We start from the raw sequence: 16,800 nt of genomic DNA, 5'->3' as shown, positions 1-16,800 counted from the left end.
GTGTGTGTGTGTGTGTGTGTGTGTGTGTGAAACAAGATCGCCTGTCGCGGCAGTTATGGTTTGTTTTTTCAGTCTCTTGTAAAAAGGACTCTCAAAAGGAAAAGTAGTATTCAATTTTTTACACATAGGCAGCCTGTAGGTTACAAGCGGATAGAAAGTTCTTCTTTTCATCACAAGCTATGGTGTATCTTAAAGGTTTTTTTTTTTTTTTTTTTTTACAGCGTCTGTATTATAGGAAAATAAAATACTATTGAAATCTCTACAGGAAGTCACTCTTTATTTCCATTACAAACGCCGGTGCAGCTTAAGAAAGTAAAATTACATCCGCTCTGTCTCTCTATACATCACAGAATCATCTGCTGCATCACCGCTGTGCTTAGGGAACATGACGCAACAGGTCTGAAAATGACTAGACACTTCCGGAGTATTTCCGGTAGGGTCATAAGGTCCGGATCGATGCCTTCCATAGTAAATATGCTGTATTTGAATATGTCATATTCAAAGCCTTCTTCTTTGGGAGAGCAGATCTCATCGGACACAGGACCGCTGTGGGGCTGCAGAAGGAAATCCATCTTGTGTCTGTGCCTTAGAAATTGTGACGGACTCCACCTCTCTGCTTTTTTATTCCCCTCCAACAGATGGCGCGCTTCCGGAGGTTCACCCCTCCTTTCTCAGGATGCGATTCGACACGGTTAGCAACAGATGGCGCGCTTCCGGGGTTCACCCCCCTTTCTCAGGATGCGATTCGTCACGCGGGGGGTTTCCCACCCCCCTTCTCCGGATGCGATTCGTCACGCTCATTACACGCTTCCGGGGGGGAGGGGCGGGAGGTCAAAAGGTCGTGATTAGGGCCATCAATCACTTCGGATCAAATTTTGTCATAAGCTGTATGGGATTATCTCTCTCACACGTGACAGAGATGCCTGTAAGCCAAATTGCAGGGCATCGATCACACAGTCGTTATAAAAACCTGTGAGTCAAAGCGCAGGGCACAGGATTCTGGGGCACAGGATTCTGGGACACAGCTGCAGAGAGGAGGCGGGAAAACAGCGGCAGCAGAAGGAGGAGGGGTGGATCGCGGATTGGCGATGTGACGGGTCAGCGGCACCAAGTGTAACCGGTGTGATTCTGCGTTGTGTCTGATAAAAAAGGTAAAAGAAAGAAAGACCTCCAAGTAAATAATTTGCCCACTCCAGCTCCTCTCCCACAGGGGAATTGTAGAAAAAGGGCTGGCATTTATTTTTTACATTAAACATAAAATATGCATTTACACGTAACATATTTGACATAAGATAAAACAAAAACAACAACATGAAATCCGACATACCTGATAAAAAAGGTAAAAGAAAGAAAGACCTCCAAGTAAATAATTTGCCCACTCCAGCTCCTAGACCAAATACAAACAGTGGGGAAGAGGGTTAGCTCAACCCACCACAGCTCCCAAGCTAGCAAGGAGTATATATTCATGCTAGCATTTATGGCGCCTAAAACACATTTATGATACACACATACTACACACTTATAACATCTTACAAAAACAGGCTTAATAATGACAATAACTGAACTAACATCGCAATCATAAACATCAGGGTGGCTAAATATGAATTATGTGTGTTTCAAGGTGTTGGAAAGAAATGACACCCACCTCTCCCACAGGGGAATTGTAGGAAAAGGGGAGAGGCAAAAGGGGTACACTGTATTTATAGTATTGCACCAAAGAAGAAGAAGAAAAGAATGAGGAGGGGCTCTAACTGATAATGAACACAACTACAGGCTTGGAGGTCCTAAAAGTCCGGTATAAAAGGAGCAGTTTGGGGGTTTAGAACACATTTTGTGTAATTATAACAATGTGATTTATGACTCTGTTACATTAACACATTTCTAAACTCTAAAATAAGCTAAAAACTCCTACAAATCCCCCTTTTTATCTGCCCTATGGCAGATAAAACTAAACTAAATCTCTCACCATAATGTTTTCATACTGTGACTCCCCATTTCCCAAAAGTGGCATCATGGTGTCGGCCTTTGTATCAGATTCTCCCACAGCACGATTGATGAGTCTTACGAACAAGGCTCTGATACAAGGCACACAACAACACCCACATGTCACTAATACTGCAATAAAAACAAACAAAGAAACCATAATTGACATAATGAAACATTTCCATTGCCCAAAGACAGAGGTCATCCACGCTTCCAGCGGGTCATCTAATCCCGAATGCTCCTACATTGCGGTGGACAACGTCTTCAGGCCTTCCAGAACTCGGGTCACAGAGCCGTCAGGAACCGTTATTTGGAATGAAAGTACAATACATATCCCCAAACATCGCGCAAACGCCCCCTTTTTCTCCCAACAACATATCTAACGCCATCCGATTTTGTACTGCCATTAAAAATGTTGGACTCAACTGTTCAGCAAGCCCTTGAATTTAATGACAGCACAAAGATCAAATGTATACCAGATTGTGGACCCTTTAACGTAGTCCAACTCTATACCGCCATAATAATCAAAACACTCATCTGATTTACCTGTTTCACTACGTTTGGTTCGCTTCACCGTGGCCTGTGATGGTGGAGTCGCTGGAATGGATTCAGGTCTGTCTCTGGGCAATTCACTTATAAGAAAAATCACAGTTACAATAACAACAGTCACACCTAACACTACCGTTTCTCTCCAATTCCCCCTCAACCAGCCTAGAGAAGTTAACATAAATTAAATGTAGATAAAAAGGCTCGTCTGTTTACATCTCTCCCTCGCAGAAGGCTTCTCTGCAGAGCATCAAATCTGCATGGCAAAGTGACACACTTTAGGTGATCTTCATCCTTGGGAAAAGTGGTGTCAACTATTTCCCAGTCTCCTAGTATTTGTGCCTTACACAGAATCACAATTCCATCGCTGGACTTCCTCTGCGCTGTCACTTTTGGAGCTTGGCACGCTCTCTCCATCCCTCAGGTTCTCATGTTCCAACGCTGCTGAAGATTTAAGGCAGAGCACGTCGTACACCTTAGTTGTCTTCCTCAGCGTCAACATTGAATCTTTCATTTTATTTAAAATCTTGCTGTTTGAAGTCTCCTCTTGATCTCCTGGAAGCTCAGTAGCACAGCTCTCTGTGTGATGTCTGCTGTGCTGAAGATGATCTCTGATCCTCCTGAAGCCTCTCTCCTGGCCTCAGCTCCCATCTTGTGGACGATCCTCTCAGCCACTCCTTCTCGTCATGGCACCTCATGACATCTACAGATTAAAAAATGACACTCCTCTCGCCACACGGCTTTCACCATGTGTCAACTCCCCAATGAGACATGTACAAGAATGTTGCACATTCTCTCTAAAACAATCTCCAGGGTTTCCCACTTGGAGCAGCCATACTCCAACCTGTAACCCTGTGTAAAAACATTAACCAGCAGTCACATGTTAAGCTTGTTTAACTCCCAGCTCCACCTGGAGCCTGTAACCTGGAAGACAAATCTGTTAAATCAAACTTCACATTTGCAACCAACTATAGATCATGAGAGTGATAAAGTACTCAGCATAACAGACAAGTATCATGTGCAGGTTTTCTCCAATCATTAAATCACTATTATTACCATAATTTGTCCCAAATCATGAATCATCCCAATTTATTCCACAATTTAATCTGTGACTTCCCTTAAGCAATGTCACTCCACCCGTTTTATCACTATGAGTTCAATAGTGGCCAGCTAATGAGCCCATCTTCAACTATTCCATAAACACTGCATCCCTTATTTGTTTTTCTCATGTCACTTGTCTGCTTCTGCTGAATCCTCCACAATGCACTCTTAAAGAAAACAAACATTAGCAACACATGGATCGTGTGGTGGGCAGGCGTCGGCCATCCACATTCCAGAGGTGCCGTAAAAGGCCATAAAATTAAGCCTGCTGTAAAAAGAATGACACTGGTTTCAACACAGGAAATTTCTCACGTTATTCACATCGTCAAAGTAACCTTCAACATTTTCCCAACAACACAGTGTAACAGCATCACCAACTCATAACCTGTAGTAGAGAAACAAACATCCACCGATTGTTCTGTTAGAAATCACATCATCAAATCACATGAAGAACTGTAATGCTGTAGAAAAGAGAATGCAAATGTTAGCGCTGCGCAGGTGTGTACACACTTTCTCACAGTTTCCTCTGTGAGCAACACAAGGTAGTGAATAACACCCCTGGTAGATGCACAGACACAGAAAGTGGCACTTAAAAGGTTAAATCGTCACGCAACCTCGAATGTTGCTGTCATCTTTCTGCTCCTGTAAAAGGAAACACATAAATTCATCCACCCTTTTGTCCTGTCTAGGTGGAGGTTAACCTTGAGTTGTGGTCAAGTCTTGTCAGCTTTTACCAGTCAGTCAGTTTGTTTTTATTTCCATTTCATTCATTCATCCATTCTTTCTTTCTTTGCTGATAGTGGAACTCATCGTCGCATTTAGTTTCCACTCTCAGCAAAATGACGTCATTTCAAAAAGAAAAAGAAGAACTTTAGATCGGATTACATCGCTGAATCCTTTTTAGGCAGGGACTCTCATTTTCTAATTGTCCCAGATAAGTGGCTTTCTCCTGAGCCCATTTTAATGTGGAGAAACTCACTTGCAACAATTTTCTTGACGACGTGTAGCACTTTTAATTCCCGACGTGCAGATCTGCTTAAAGAAAAGAAATTCCCAAACAGAAATCAGTGCACTGTTCAAAAATAAAAATAAAATGACAAATGACAAATAAAACTGAAAAACAAAAGAAAATAAAAAATACAGAAGCCCGGTCTTAGGACTTGTCACAGAATATTCTTTCTCTCATAGGTGAGAAAACACCAAATCTAAAACTTGGTGCCATGGTAAAACCTCCCCCATACTTCAGAAACAAAAACAAAACAAAAAACAAAACAAAAACAAAAAATCTGCTAGTTTCACTCATTCAAACTCTGGCTGCAGGATTCTGTTCACCCCTGCTATCATGTTCCCCAAAATAATACTAATTCAGTCGTCTATGTATCAGTTCTCAACCCACTCAATAAACCAGACAGGATGATGGTAACAGCATTACCTACTTAAAATTGTGTTTGATCTTCATTACGTGTGTGTGTGTGTGTGTTAGTCGGGTTAATACATTTTCTGTTTTTATGTATCCTTTTATGTACCTTCCCCCCTTTTTTCTGAAACAAAACTCCGTTCACTCCAAATTTTGTTTCAGAAACATCTAAATGAAAAACTCTGTCATAGTCAGGCACAGCTAAACCCCAAATGCTTGCAGGTTACCATAGGCAACCACGCTGTGTGTTGTCAACCCCTTCTACAAATGCCCTCTTTTAATGTGTAACACTTTGTGTATGATTTTTTGTTATCTCTGGTGCATATTATCTGCATGTGTGGTGTCACCTTTCCATTTTTCTAACGTGTCACCTTTCCATTTTTCTAACAGTACACTTGCATACCTCAGAGCTTGTCTTCCTCCCCCTTTTGTGGTGGTCTGGACACTGTGTCAATCCTCCACTTCCAGGCAGTCGTTTGTCTCCCCAGATTCCTTAACCTAATTTGATTCCCCACACTAAAGCAGCAGCCTCAGTCCTCTTCTGCTCCTTTTCTTCTCTCCCACTTTTCAGTCCAATGGCAGTCAGTTTTCTTCAGCTTTGTCTCGTGTATCTCTTTGTCCCACTGTCTCTTTCATTGCCATCTCGCTCCAAACATGGCAAATGTCAAGCTCAGACAGTCTTCTCAAAAGTCCTTCACACACAGTGAGGTTGCAGCTTGCTGGAAACGCATCTCCATCCATCCAATCTAGATGGTGGTTCTTCTCTTTCTGATGCCGTTTGCCCACAGTGCTGCTGGACCTCTCTGCTCAGAACTCTGGTATTGTCTCTTGGACTCCTGTCCACTGTTGATGTTCATGCTCGTGCTTCTGAAACTGCACTCGGTGTCTTCAGGGAGAGATCAGCTTCCTTGGAGCTTGCTTGTTCAGGACGAGGACGAGAAGCTGCAAAGCAATTCAGCCAAAAATTCTGGCTGGGTGTTTCTATTTTTTCTAATGATTTTAACCTATAATTTTCTCCCGACTGCTGCCCATGGAGAATTGATCCAGGTCCGTTCCCCACCTGTAATCGACAGACTGAGAGACTTTCATTATTCACTGTGACTGCATATGTTTTCATCACTCCTAAAGCAACACATCTCTACTTATTTTGTTTTGTTCTCTACTGACTTTAAACCCCAAAAATGATATTTCTATTTGGTCTTAACCGCAAACACAAAAATCTTCTTGATGTTGTTGTTAATTATTTTCATCCACAATACTCCAAATTATGTTTTCTTTTGTGTCCAGCAGGGGAAGAAGATGACCTGTAGCGTCACTGCTTCCCCCAGTTGGAGACAATTTCCCACTCACGCTTCCACACTTTTTATTTTCTTTGTTTTCATCATTTTCTTTCTCTCTTTTTTATATATCTGTTTCACATCCCTGAGTCTGTGTTGGTAGTTCAATCTGTGGGTTCCAGTTTTACTTTGAAGGTCTGCGTCTCGTCTTGTTAATTAGGATCAGCTGTGCCTCCCTCTGGTTTGCCATTTTGTGCTCCTCTGTGTGTGTATTTATAGTGTGGGTTGCCTTTACTGGTTGCCTTTTACTGTTGTTTCTCTATGTCTCACTGATTTTCATCTTCATGTTTCTCCCTACTACTCGTTTCAGGTTTGTTCTTTAGTTTTCCCCAGTCTAAGTTTTGGTAGCTCCCCATTCCTCATTTGCTGTTTTTGCCGCTTTGCCACCCCTGTAAATAAATGCTCACTCGCATTACAGCATTTGCCTGCATTTTGGGTCCTTCCTTCACAAACAACACACGAGGTATGTACCAGCTCACTCCCGGTGGCTACCTGGCGGGGCCTGGCACCTGTTGCTCGGTCAGGCCTCCTCCGGGGTGCGGGGGGCCCTCGGGCCTCCGGCCTCTGGGCCTGCGGCTCGGTTCACTCTGGCACAGCTGGCTGCCGGCAGAGCCGGCGGGCACGCCGGTGCAGCCCCCTCTAGCTTCTGCTCGGTGACTCCTGGGTGACGCCTTGTCTGGGGATCCTCAGCCCTTCCCATGAGGGTGGCACGGATGCCCCTCCGGTGGTCCTCCTTGGGCTCTTGCACTCTGGGGCCTCTGGATGTCTGGGGCCTGGATCTCCTCCATGCCTGCTTCATGCCCTGGGGGATGGGGCTATGGCTCGCTACATCCTCTTGCAGACCATTACATGTGGAAACCATTTGAATACAAGCGCGCTGATCCACACAGGTGTGCACACGGGTGTTCACTGTTTGTAGACTTAAATTACACCTTTCTTGGCTGCTACTTCAAAGCACATTGTGCGCTGTCTGTCCTGCGTGCTGCACAACAACATTCAATATTTAGTATTTACTGCTGTTTACACTTAGCTAGATTAATGTGATGGTGTTGTGTTTAGTATGTTGCTTTGGGTTTTTTTTGCTTGTTTTCTATTCTTCTTCTCTCAACAGGTGATCCAGGAGATTTTTTTTTCTCCCCCCCTCTCTCACTGTCCCTCTCCCCTTCTGTTTTTCTTTTCCTTCCTCTTTCTTTCTCCCTTTCCTATCCCTCACTCATGTCTGTCCCGTGTGTAACAACTGAAAATAAAATAAAATAAATAATAAAAACAAAGGTCGATCAAGTGTATTTATAGTTGGTGTCTGCCTGTGCTTCTCGTCACGTCGTCTGTGTTTCTCTGTGAATCTCCCGTGTAGTCTGCATTATTCCATGTTTCTTCGTGTCTCTCTGCTCCTCGCTCCATGTCCTCCATTTTGTATTAGTTTTCCCAGTTTAGGTTTATGTTCGGTTCTGCCCACACCTTGGTTTTGTGCACTGTAAATAAAACCCACTTGCACCTCCGCCATTGTCTGCTATTGGATCCTCCTTTCTCACCCTCCACACGACTGCCACCCCAGCCGTGACAGTTTGTCCCGGACTTCAGCTACAATGAAAAAGACACAAAGCTGGATTTATTCTGTGTCTTTGCTGCACAGCTGCCTCTTCTCCTCTCATCCTCTCCCCCTCCCTCTCCTGTTTCTACTTCAATCATGAATCTGATCAATGATCAGCTGATCGGCTCTCTTGTTTGTTTATTGCTCACTTTGCGCCAGAAAGAGGAAACCAGCGGATGTCGCGCTAAACAACAGCAGCACGTTTAAGCTTGATCAGCTGTTGTTAGAATTTATTTAATATTACTTTCTAGTATCAGCTGATGTTTGCTGGAGCCACAGCTGTAAAGCTGCTGGTCATGATGTCGGTTTGGTTATGTGGTGAGAGGGAAACATGAAGATGAAACCAGGAGATGTCCTTACTGAATCATCAGAGCTGAACAGGTGATGGAGAAACAGGTTTACCTTTTAGGTGACATGAATGAGTTGAAGGGAAGTTATGAACTGTTTCTGAGAGACATAACACCAGGATCCTTTTTTAAGTAGCTGACAGCTGGTAACTGTGCAGGTGCGGATCTAGCAAAGTGTTGCCAGGGGTCCATGCAGGGCATTAAAAGGAAGAGGGGGGCACAAAGAAATACTTTCTTATTCTCATTTAAAATGTCTCACTTTTAAAAAAATAATTATCTGAATCTTACAACAAACGATTGATAGATTGATGCATATATACCATCAGAACAGTGTACATCACTGTCACAACGGCGTTTATTTTCATTCAAAGGCTTTATGATTTTTCCTATAATGGCGGCCGGTCTCTAGTCAAATTCCCCGGGACGATTTTTTTTGTCCCAGTCCAGCCCTGTATGCAGCTCATCTGCAGTCTGGTGTTACCTACATCTTCCTATTCAGAAGGCAGAATTTCAGAGTTCTGAGTACAATCGAAAGCACCACGACTGCAGTTTTTGTGTTGGATGTAAAAAGCAGGCTAGGATAGAATCAGGCGTGGGATTTCTCTCGTGGAAATGTGCACATTATTTTTTCCTTTCTATTGGTAGGTGGCACAGTGCACTTGTGGCAAGTAAGCAAGCTAGAAGACTGGCAATCTTGCTGGGTATCCAGTTATGGAAGCAACACATTAACAAGAGAATTCTGAGTAAAACCAAAGTTACTTTCCCTAGTAACTAGTTACTCTGAAAGTAACGAGTAACTTGAAGTAACTGAGTTACTTTTGATAGAAGTAACCAGTAATGTAACTAAGTTACTAATTTAAAGTAACTTACCCAACACTGGTCTCCACAGTGGTCTCCATTGTAGCTAAACATTTAATAAGTAAAGCAACATTTTGAAACCCCAATTTCCAAGCATGAGTTTTACTTTTACATGTACTGTGACAGAATACGTAAAGATGGATTTGTTGTACAGTGTGTTGCAGACAAGTGAGGTGCAATTCATGGCACTTCTAGTAAGGGCATATATAACTGGAAACATCCTCCTAGGATTTTACGACTGTGTCCCTTTGTTTCGAATTTTGAAAAAGTCTCAAAGTTTGATGTTGTATTATAAAATGAAAATCTTTGGTAAAAAAAAATCACATTTCCTTTTTAGTTTTTTTTTTTTATAAGAACTTTGACATTGAAAATATTTTAAAGAAAATGAAATAATGTCCACAAGAGAGCATCCTGGAGTAATTTATCCACTGCTCTATGAGCGGAGTTCAAACACACTTTAAAACGGCTTGGCTATGTGTTGACTTTGCCATCTTTGACCTGTACATTCCCGCATTAGAAGTTTCTGGTTTGTAACTTCCAGGCATCTCTTTGTCTTTCTGTTCTTCAGTTCTTTGCCCTTGGAAAGAAAACACAAAGAGTTATAAATTCAGCCATTTTATTTAATTTTTTATTCATTTATTTTTTTTGCCTGCCCTGTCAAGATCTGTAACAATCAGAATTATTGTCTGAAGGACAAGAAAAATGCCCAACAGATTTATTTTCCCAAGTGGATCATTATGACTTTTGCTCTACTGTACCACTTGATTGTCATAGTTTATTCAATCTTTATTATTCATTTATTTTTTTTACTTTTAACTCATTACAATCAGAGCGGATAGGACCGGGGGATGGAAAAGAGAAAGAAGAAGAAAAGTCGGGAAGACAATTAACAAAAGGAGAGAGAAAGACAAATAGAGGAGAAGAGAGAGAGAGGAAAAAGACACTAAAAACTAGTTAGATAACCTAGTAAGAATAAGAAAAAACAAAACAGCACAGTAGGGAAATCACGGCAACAACCAACATAAGCATGAGTAACAGTAAATAATAAGTACTGAATGTTACCGAGCAGCATACAAGACTGATAATGCATGATATGTTTAGGGGCAGCAGCCAACCAAGATAGTATGTGTCTGTGAGTACCTGTTTGTACACAGGCAGGTACTCAGGTGTGAGCACCTGTGTTTGTAAGCCCGCTTGTATTCCTATTCCATGGTTCTCAATGTAACTTACAGTTTGTTTAGTTAGGAGACAAACAGTGTTCATTCAACCTCTTCTGAGAAATAGTAAACCATAACTGTGCTCCACATATCCCGACTTTAAAAAAACATGGGTTAAAAAAACTTCATTATGTGGTACCTGAGTGAAGTCCCAGTATATCCCCATTCCTTTCTGCACAGCCTCCTTACAGTTGTACAGGCCAGGCTCAGTTTCTTCTGTGCCTATGTCAGCTAAACAGCGGTTGTCATTGTACTTATGTGCCTTGATGCCACCAATGTAGAGCTCACCCGTTCCACGATAATATGCCAACTTAAAAGATAAAAGAGACAAAGGTCAAAATGATATCAAGATGTAAAAAAGTTAAACAAATGACACAGACAACAGGGTTTCAGACCACAAGGGATGATCATAAGCATGTGTAACTTATGTATGTCTTTTAATATACATAATAAATACACCTAATCTGAATTTGGCTCCGCCCTCCTTGCTTCCAGCAGGACTGCAAAATTAAACATCACTCTCTGGAAGTCCCATTCATTTGTTTTACATTTGTGCCTTTGTGATGGTTCTTGAGCTCAACCAGTGTGTAGCAAAGAAGGAACTTCAGTTTAAGCAACTTTGTGTTTCTGTGGACAAGAAATTATCTTAATGCCACTGCACATACACAAATGCATGTGCTTGGAGTGGGACATCCTGTGCGTGATTTAAAAATACCAGCCGCACTGGAAGCAGTCTCAGGTTGAACAAAGGTTTAAAATGGTTGACTTTTGTTGGTGTTTTTTGTTAGTTTGTTTGTTTTTATCTTAACTTTACGAATGCACCTCTGTTACTCATGATTCTGGACAAACATGTCACTACTTCACTTACTTGAGAAACATAATAGTGGCAGTTGTAGGCAATAGGTGTGTGACCTGGTACTGGACCTTGGTCTAGGCACATGTCAGCATCAAGGTTCTTCATCTGTCAATATGATGGATAAAAGCAAATCATGGAAAAACACAGATTCCCACAAATCCCGCAGGACTCGACTGTAACAAACTTACTAAGCAACAGAGAAGAGTCAACTTACTCCTCCGTATGCGAGGAGGTCGTCCCAGGGATCCAGCTTAGGATACACATTATCCAGGTACCATTTGAAAGGTTTACAGTTCAGCCTTTCTCTGAGTTTCTTCCTCTCTGAAATGTCGCCTATGTCAATTCCATGATTCTGCAGGAACAAAGAAAAAGATGTGAATCGATTCATAGATTGTGACTGAGGAAGAATTTGAAGAAAGATTTTCGTTAAATGTCGATGCTGAAAACACAAAGAGCTCTCAAAGGCCTCATGACTCTATGAACAGGAGAATGAAATATCCTTTAGAGAAAACATAATTTGCTGTTTGTGTCAGTGCCACAAAACACCTCAAATGGGATGTTCCAAGCCAAGTTAACGTTGTGCTTGTATTCATCCATCCAGATCTCTGCAACTCTGAGGGCATTTCTCTTCATGGCAGGACCCAGGTCAGGCATGTAGGGCTTGTGGGCCCTCTCGATGTGGGCGATCTTGGAACATGGAACAACTTCAACACTGCCTCCACATGTCCATACCTACATGAAAAAAAAGTGCACCTTAAAAACAAATACATATTTCATCACTCATGACTGCTCCACAACTCTTCTTTAAAATCATTATTATGAAAGAAAATTTATAACCATGTGGTCTTTACTCACACGAATTCCCAGCTCAACATTTTCTCCACCATACACTTTCATTCCTTCATCAAGGACTCCAATTTCCCCCAGAAACTTTCTATCAGCAACCAGGATCCCCATGACAGATGGACTCCTAAAGTCAAAGAAGAGAACTCCATTTTAACTATTGTACATTGATATTAGATCATAATGATAGAGTTAATATGGCTGTTATATTGTTAAACATTGATTTCACTTGAACTTACTTGCCAGGCAGTGAACCGTCATTAAGTTTGTAATACTCGGGTGTAAAACTCTCATACATGCACCACAGAGCCCAGTCGAAGGCGTGTGCACTGGGATGATATGTAGTAACCTTGAGATCATCAAAGCTGACTTTATCAAACACCGGGGAAACCACCACAGTTCGGTCAGCTTTAATCTGTGTCAGCAGAGGTTCAGCCCTGTATGAAGGAGGGGAAAAAATGATGGTTCAAAAAATGTTACATAATAAGTGGAAGTCACACCCTTAAAGACTTCAGTGGAAGCACACACCCAGCTGTCGCATTTAATGGTCACTTCACTTGATCTCTTTTATTTTTCAAAAGATACACCCACCTGTCAACTTTTAACTGATGCACAGGGTTGGGATGCTGTGACAGTTTGTTCTTTTAAAAATAATTCTTTAACAAAAAGATTGTCTAAGCAGCATCTGCGTCATCACCACCAGCACCATAACACAAGTTAATTACTGTCTCAGTAAATCTGCTCAATGGTTTGAAGACCATAGTGTAGTTGTACAGAGATCACTGCTCAGTGGGTTACTGGGAAGTTGCAACTGTGTGTAACGCTTGTGTGTTTAAGAAGGTAAACATGTTAATCTCAGCAAGTTTATTCTGAAACTATGGCACCAGCCAGCTATCCCATGTGGAAAAGATATATATAAATCTTATAAAGTTTGTATCTGTCTTGTGTGAAACTTGTATGAAAAGCATACAAGAGTGAAAACTAGGGATGGACATAAACGGTAGTAACCAGACCGAAAAGCAGCGCACATTTCGGTGCTTTATTTCCTGAGCTGTGATACACTTTAGATTCTAGCCAATCATTTTACGTTTCCGAGGATAGTAGGCGGGCCCAGGTACGTACGTTCTTTTAGAGCAGAGCTACAGATTAAAAATGCCCAAGGCAAAGTGGTCAAAGTCTGGCTGTACTTCACAGCAAAATATGCAAACTCAGCAGCAACAAGTGCTTTAAGCTGATACTGTGATACTGTCAAAGGAGGTAACACCTCGAATCTGGTGAAACACCTGGCGACGCATAGCGTTTTTTCTAAAAGCTGAGAAATGCGCCGTATTTGATAGCTTGCTGCGAGACCTCACACCGAGCGCATCTACTGCGGGTGTGGTGCCTGTTATCGGACCCGGAGTTAGCAACATCCCCCAAAAACACGAAGAGGAGAGTCCTGGCCCCTAGCCCTGCCAGTGTAGCAGAAATGATGATGATGATGATGCAGCAGCAGCCGTTCTTCTCTGCGTGAGTAGCTTAATGTTGTTCGTGTGTAATTTACGTTGAGTAGGCTAACCACGTTATTACATTAATGCATGTAAGGTGAACTAGCAAACATCATCATAGCTACATGCGGCTGTCTTCTTGTTTGATGGCAGATACTCCCTTCACCCTGGCCAAAAAGGCTAAAATGACCAAAGAAAAAGTGGGAAACAGCTGAACATGAGAGGTTTTTGGACAAAGTTTGTGTTTTTTCCATTGTTTAAGCACTGCTTCCAGCCAAGAGTGATACCATATATGCCCCATAGCTGCAGAAAAGGCTAACATTGTTATCTTTTTACAAAAAAACAGCTGAATATGAGAGGTTTTTGGACAAAGTTTGTGTTTTCCATTCTTTAAGCACCGGTTTGAGCACCGTTTAAGCACCGGCACAGTTTCAAAAGTACCGATTTGGCACCGGTATCGGATAAAACCTAAACGATACCCATCCCTAGTGAAAACAGATATAAGATCCCATGAAAAATTATATAAATGAAACTTGTATGTTTTGGATAGTTACTAAAACAATATATGAAAGTAGCCACTTTCATTAGCAAATCATATGAGCCTTATTCACTATATGAAGTAGGCCAAATCTGATGCAAGTCTTTTATAAGTTTTTTTCTATTTCTTTTCCGTATGGGATGGCCTCAAGTCAGTGGTAGAAGTTTGTGATTGGTAAAGATATTTATGTCATAAATATCATATATAAATGTGTTCTATACTGCAATGTTGTAATATAATTAAAGAAACTATTAGAAATATCCTAATAACAGAAAATAAAACACCTAAACAAGTGAATGAAAGCATATATTTCTGCCATGTTCCTACCACATCTCATGGACTTCAATGTGTGCGTCCAGGATGGCCACCACGTCAGCAGTAGCAGCCCTCCACCCGGATACTCTGGCATGAGCGAGACCTCTCTGCTCACTGTGCCTCACTCTCACAATACGGAGATTAGGGTTCTCCTGCTCAAGCGACTTCACATAAACGTCAAGGTCACCCTTCAGATTGTCTGAATGGAAAAGAGAAAATTATTCGTTGTTTTTTTGTTTTTTGTTTTTAGTTTGTTTTTTGTTTTGCTTTTCCCTGAATTTTCGGCTGGGTCAGTCATACTATAGTCAGTGATTTCTATCTCTGCCCTGCAACAGACAGGCGACATGTTCAGGGTGTAAACTGTCTTTAGCTGTATGAAAGTTGGGAGAGGCTTCGGAAGCTTCAACCAAGCACGAAAACTGGTTTGACTACAAACATGCATGACATGCTTGTGAATGATTACAAGTGTTTTGTACATCTAACAAATAATCTTTATTTAGCTTCCAATGATTAATTTGAACTGGTAGACATATACAGGAAAGGAATGTGAGAGGCGTGTACATAAGACAACAGCTACATTGTCAGTCTGCACTCATTGGCAGTAATTTGCATGGCCAATAATTAGAGTTGTTTTTTAAAATAACCAATTTACCATTAGAACTATGGTCATCCACCATTATTATCTCCTTCAGCAGGTTTTCAGGGGTGCGGTCGATGATGCTGCACAGGGCTCTTTGGAGAACAGACAGGGCTTCATCCAGGTAGATGAGCACCACACTGAGACTCGGCAGGTCCTTGGGGTAACTCTTTTTCAGACACCTATTTATTAAAAAGGATTATATGAAATGCCACTGTATTTGTTCAGAAATATGAAATATTTAGCAAGCGATAATCTGGGTGGACTTAGTTATTTGGATTTTCTTTTCTTTGCACGTACACGAGAGAGAATGAAAGATTAAAATCATGAAAAATGAAAGTTGTACCGAGGATCTCTGGTATCTGGAAGAGGTCGATCCAGAGGGAGGCGATCGCTCAGAAAAACATTGTACCCATACTTCTCATACAGGCTCTGAGCCTTTCTTTGGTCATCCTCAGAGAGATCTTCCCCCCATGTCTTGAACAAGTATGACTTAGGGAACAGTTTCTTAGGCTTTTTCATTCGGGCTGCCTTGGTTTGGGCTTGGATATTTGGATCACATTCCTTTTGCTTCTCTGCTTGCTGTTGGACCTCTGCTGATTTTCTGTGTCTGTGGCTGTCTTCTTCTAGCATCTTCTGCATGACATCCTGCTTTTTCTCAAAACGTCTGAGTGCATCGTCTTCGGTAGAAAACAACATCAGCAAAAACATGATCAAGGAAATGGAACAGTTAATATTCCTACTAAACAAAACAAACACTGCACAAAATAATGTGAAAATTACAACATAAAACACATTTATAGTAAAGGTACAAACACCTGTTATAATTTGACCTCATCTGTCGTTAATAACAAAAGTTCAGTTAAAAGCCATTTATTTATTTATTTTAATAACTGTACATACTCTTGTTCCATGACTGCCTTTTGTATTTTTTCTTTCTTTTTATTAATAAATATTCTAAAAACTTGTCATATCTTCAGTACATGTGTAGCCAATACCCTTTACTGCCTCTCAACTTATTTTTAAGATTTCAACTCCTTTTACTACTGGATCTCTTTTTTATTTGTGGTGCAAGTAATATAGGTACCATGAAATCATAATTAATATTAATATGTGACAGAACTCACTTAGATTGCTGATGCTTGCCTCCAGGTTGGATAAACTTTTGATCATATGCAGTGTGTCCAAATCTTTATGGGTATCCACACCAGGTTGGCATCTGTTCTTCAGAAACATGCCTAAAAACAAGAGGCCCACTATGGTCCCCAGTAAAAAGAATGGCCGCTTTGTCCACGCTCCCCTCATAGTGATAATACATAGAATGCCTAACAAGGGAATAACACCTCAGAGAACACGTACAGCAAAGCTCAGCTACTGACCTGACGGGATCGACTAGCTTGTACCTACTTTGCATTGTATAAAACGGTTGGGTTAACTCTACATGGGCAGACTCTTTGGCATCCCTGCCCACCCATTCAAGACACAGGTGATCCTTGTGTGCGCTGATGTCACTGCTCCTTTAATAAAACACCTGAAGTTCCATGTCACACCCTCATTTTTAACATACTGCTCAATGAGTAATAATAATAATAATAATGGATTAGATTTATATAGCGCTTTTCAAGGCACCCAAAGCGCTTTACAATGCCACTATTCATTCACTCTCACGTTCACACACCGGTGGAGGCAGCTACAGTTGTAGCCACAGCTGCCCTGGGGCAGACTGA

At 41.4% G+C, this 16,800-nt stretch overlaps 1 protein-coding gene across 1 annotated transcript; it reads right to left on the bottom strand.

Annotated features, from left to right (window-relative positions):
• Nucleotides 1-9,266: 9,266 nt before the first annotated feature.
• LOC146704204 (putative polypeptide N-acetylgalactosaminyltransferase 8) lies at nucleotides 9,267-16,503 on the bottom strand. The gene is made up of 11 exons (XM_085461201.1): nucleotides 16,201-16,503; nucleotides 15,420-15,753; nucleotides 15,089-15,255; nucleotides 14,449-14,635; nucleotides 12,336-12,533; nucleotides 12,109-12,223; nucleotides 11,800-11,985; nucleotides 11,468-11,605; nucleotides 11,266-11,358; nucleotides 10,537-10,707; nucleotides 9,267-9,757 (listed from the first exon to the last, which is right to left on the bottom strand). The coding sequence occupies exons 1-11, from the start codon at nucleotides 16,376-16,378 to the stop codon at nucleotides 9,638-9,640; spliced, it is 1,887 nt and encodes a 628-aa protein (XP_085317327.1). The 5' UTR covers nucleotides 16,379-16,503; the 3' UTR covers nucleotides 9,267-9,637.
• Nucleotides 16,504-16,800: the final 297 nt, after the last annotated feature.

Source organism: Copadichromis virginalis, linkage group LG7 (genome assembly GCF_057382275.1).
Source record: "Copadichromis virginalis isolate Kocher_CV1m ecotype Utaka linkage group LG7, C_Virginalis_male_GT1.1, whole genome shotgun sequence".
In the NCBI taxonomy this organism is placed as follows: Eukaryota; Metazoa; Chordata; class Actinopteri; order Cichliformes; family Cichlidae; genus Copadichromis; species Copadichromis virginalis.
The sequence above is the reverse complement of the archived record's forward strand: the minus strand, read 5'-3'. Positions and strand labels throughout refer to the sequence as shown.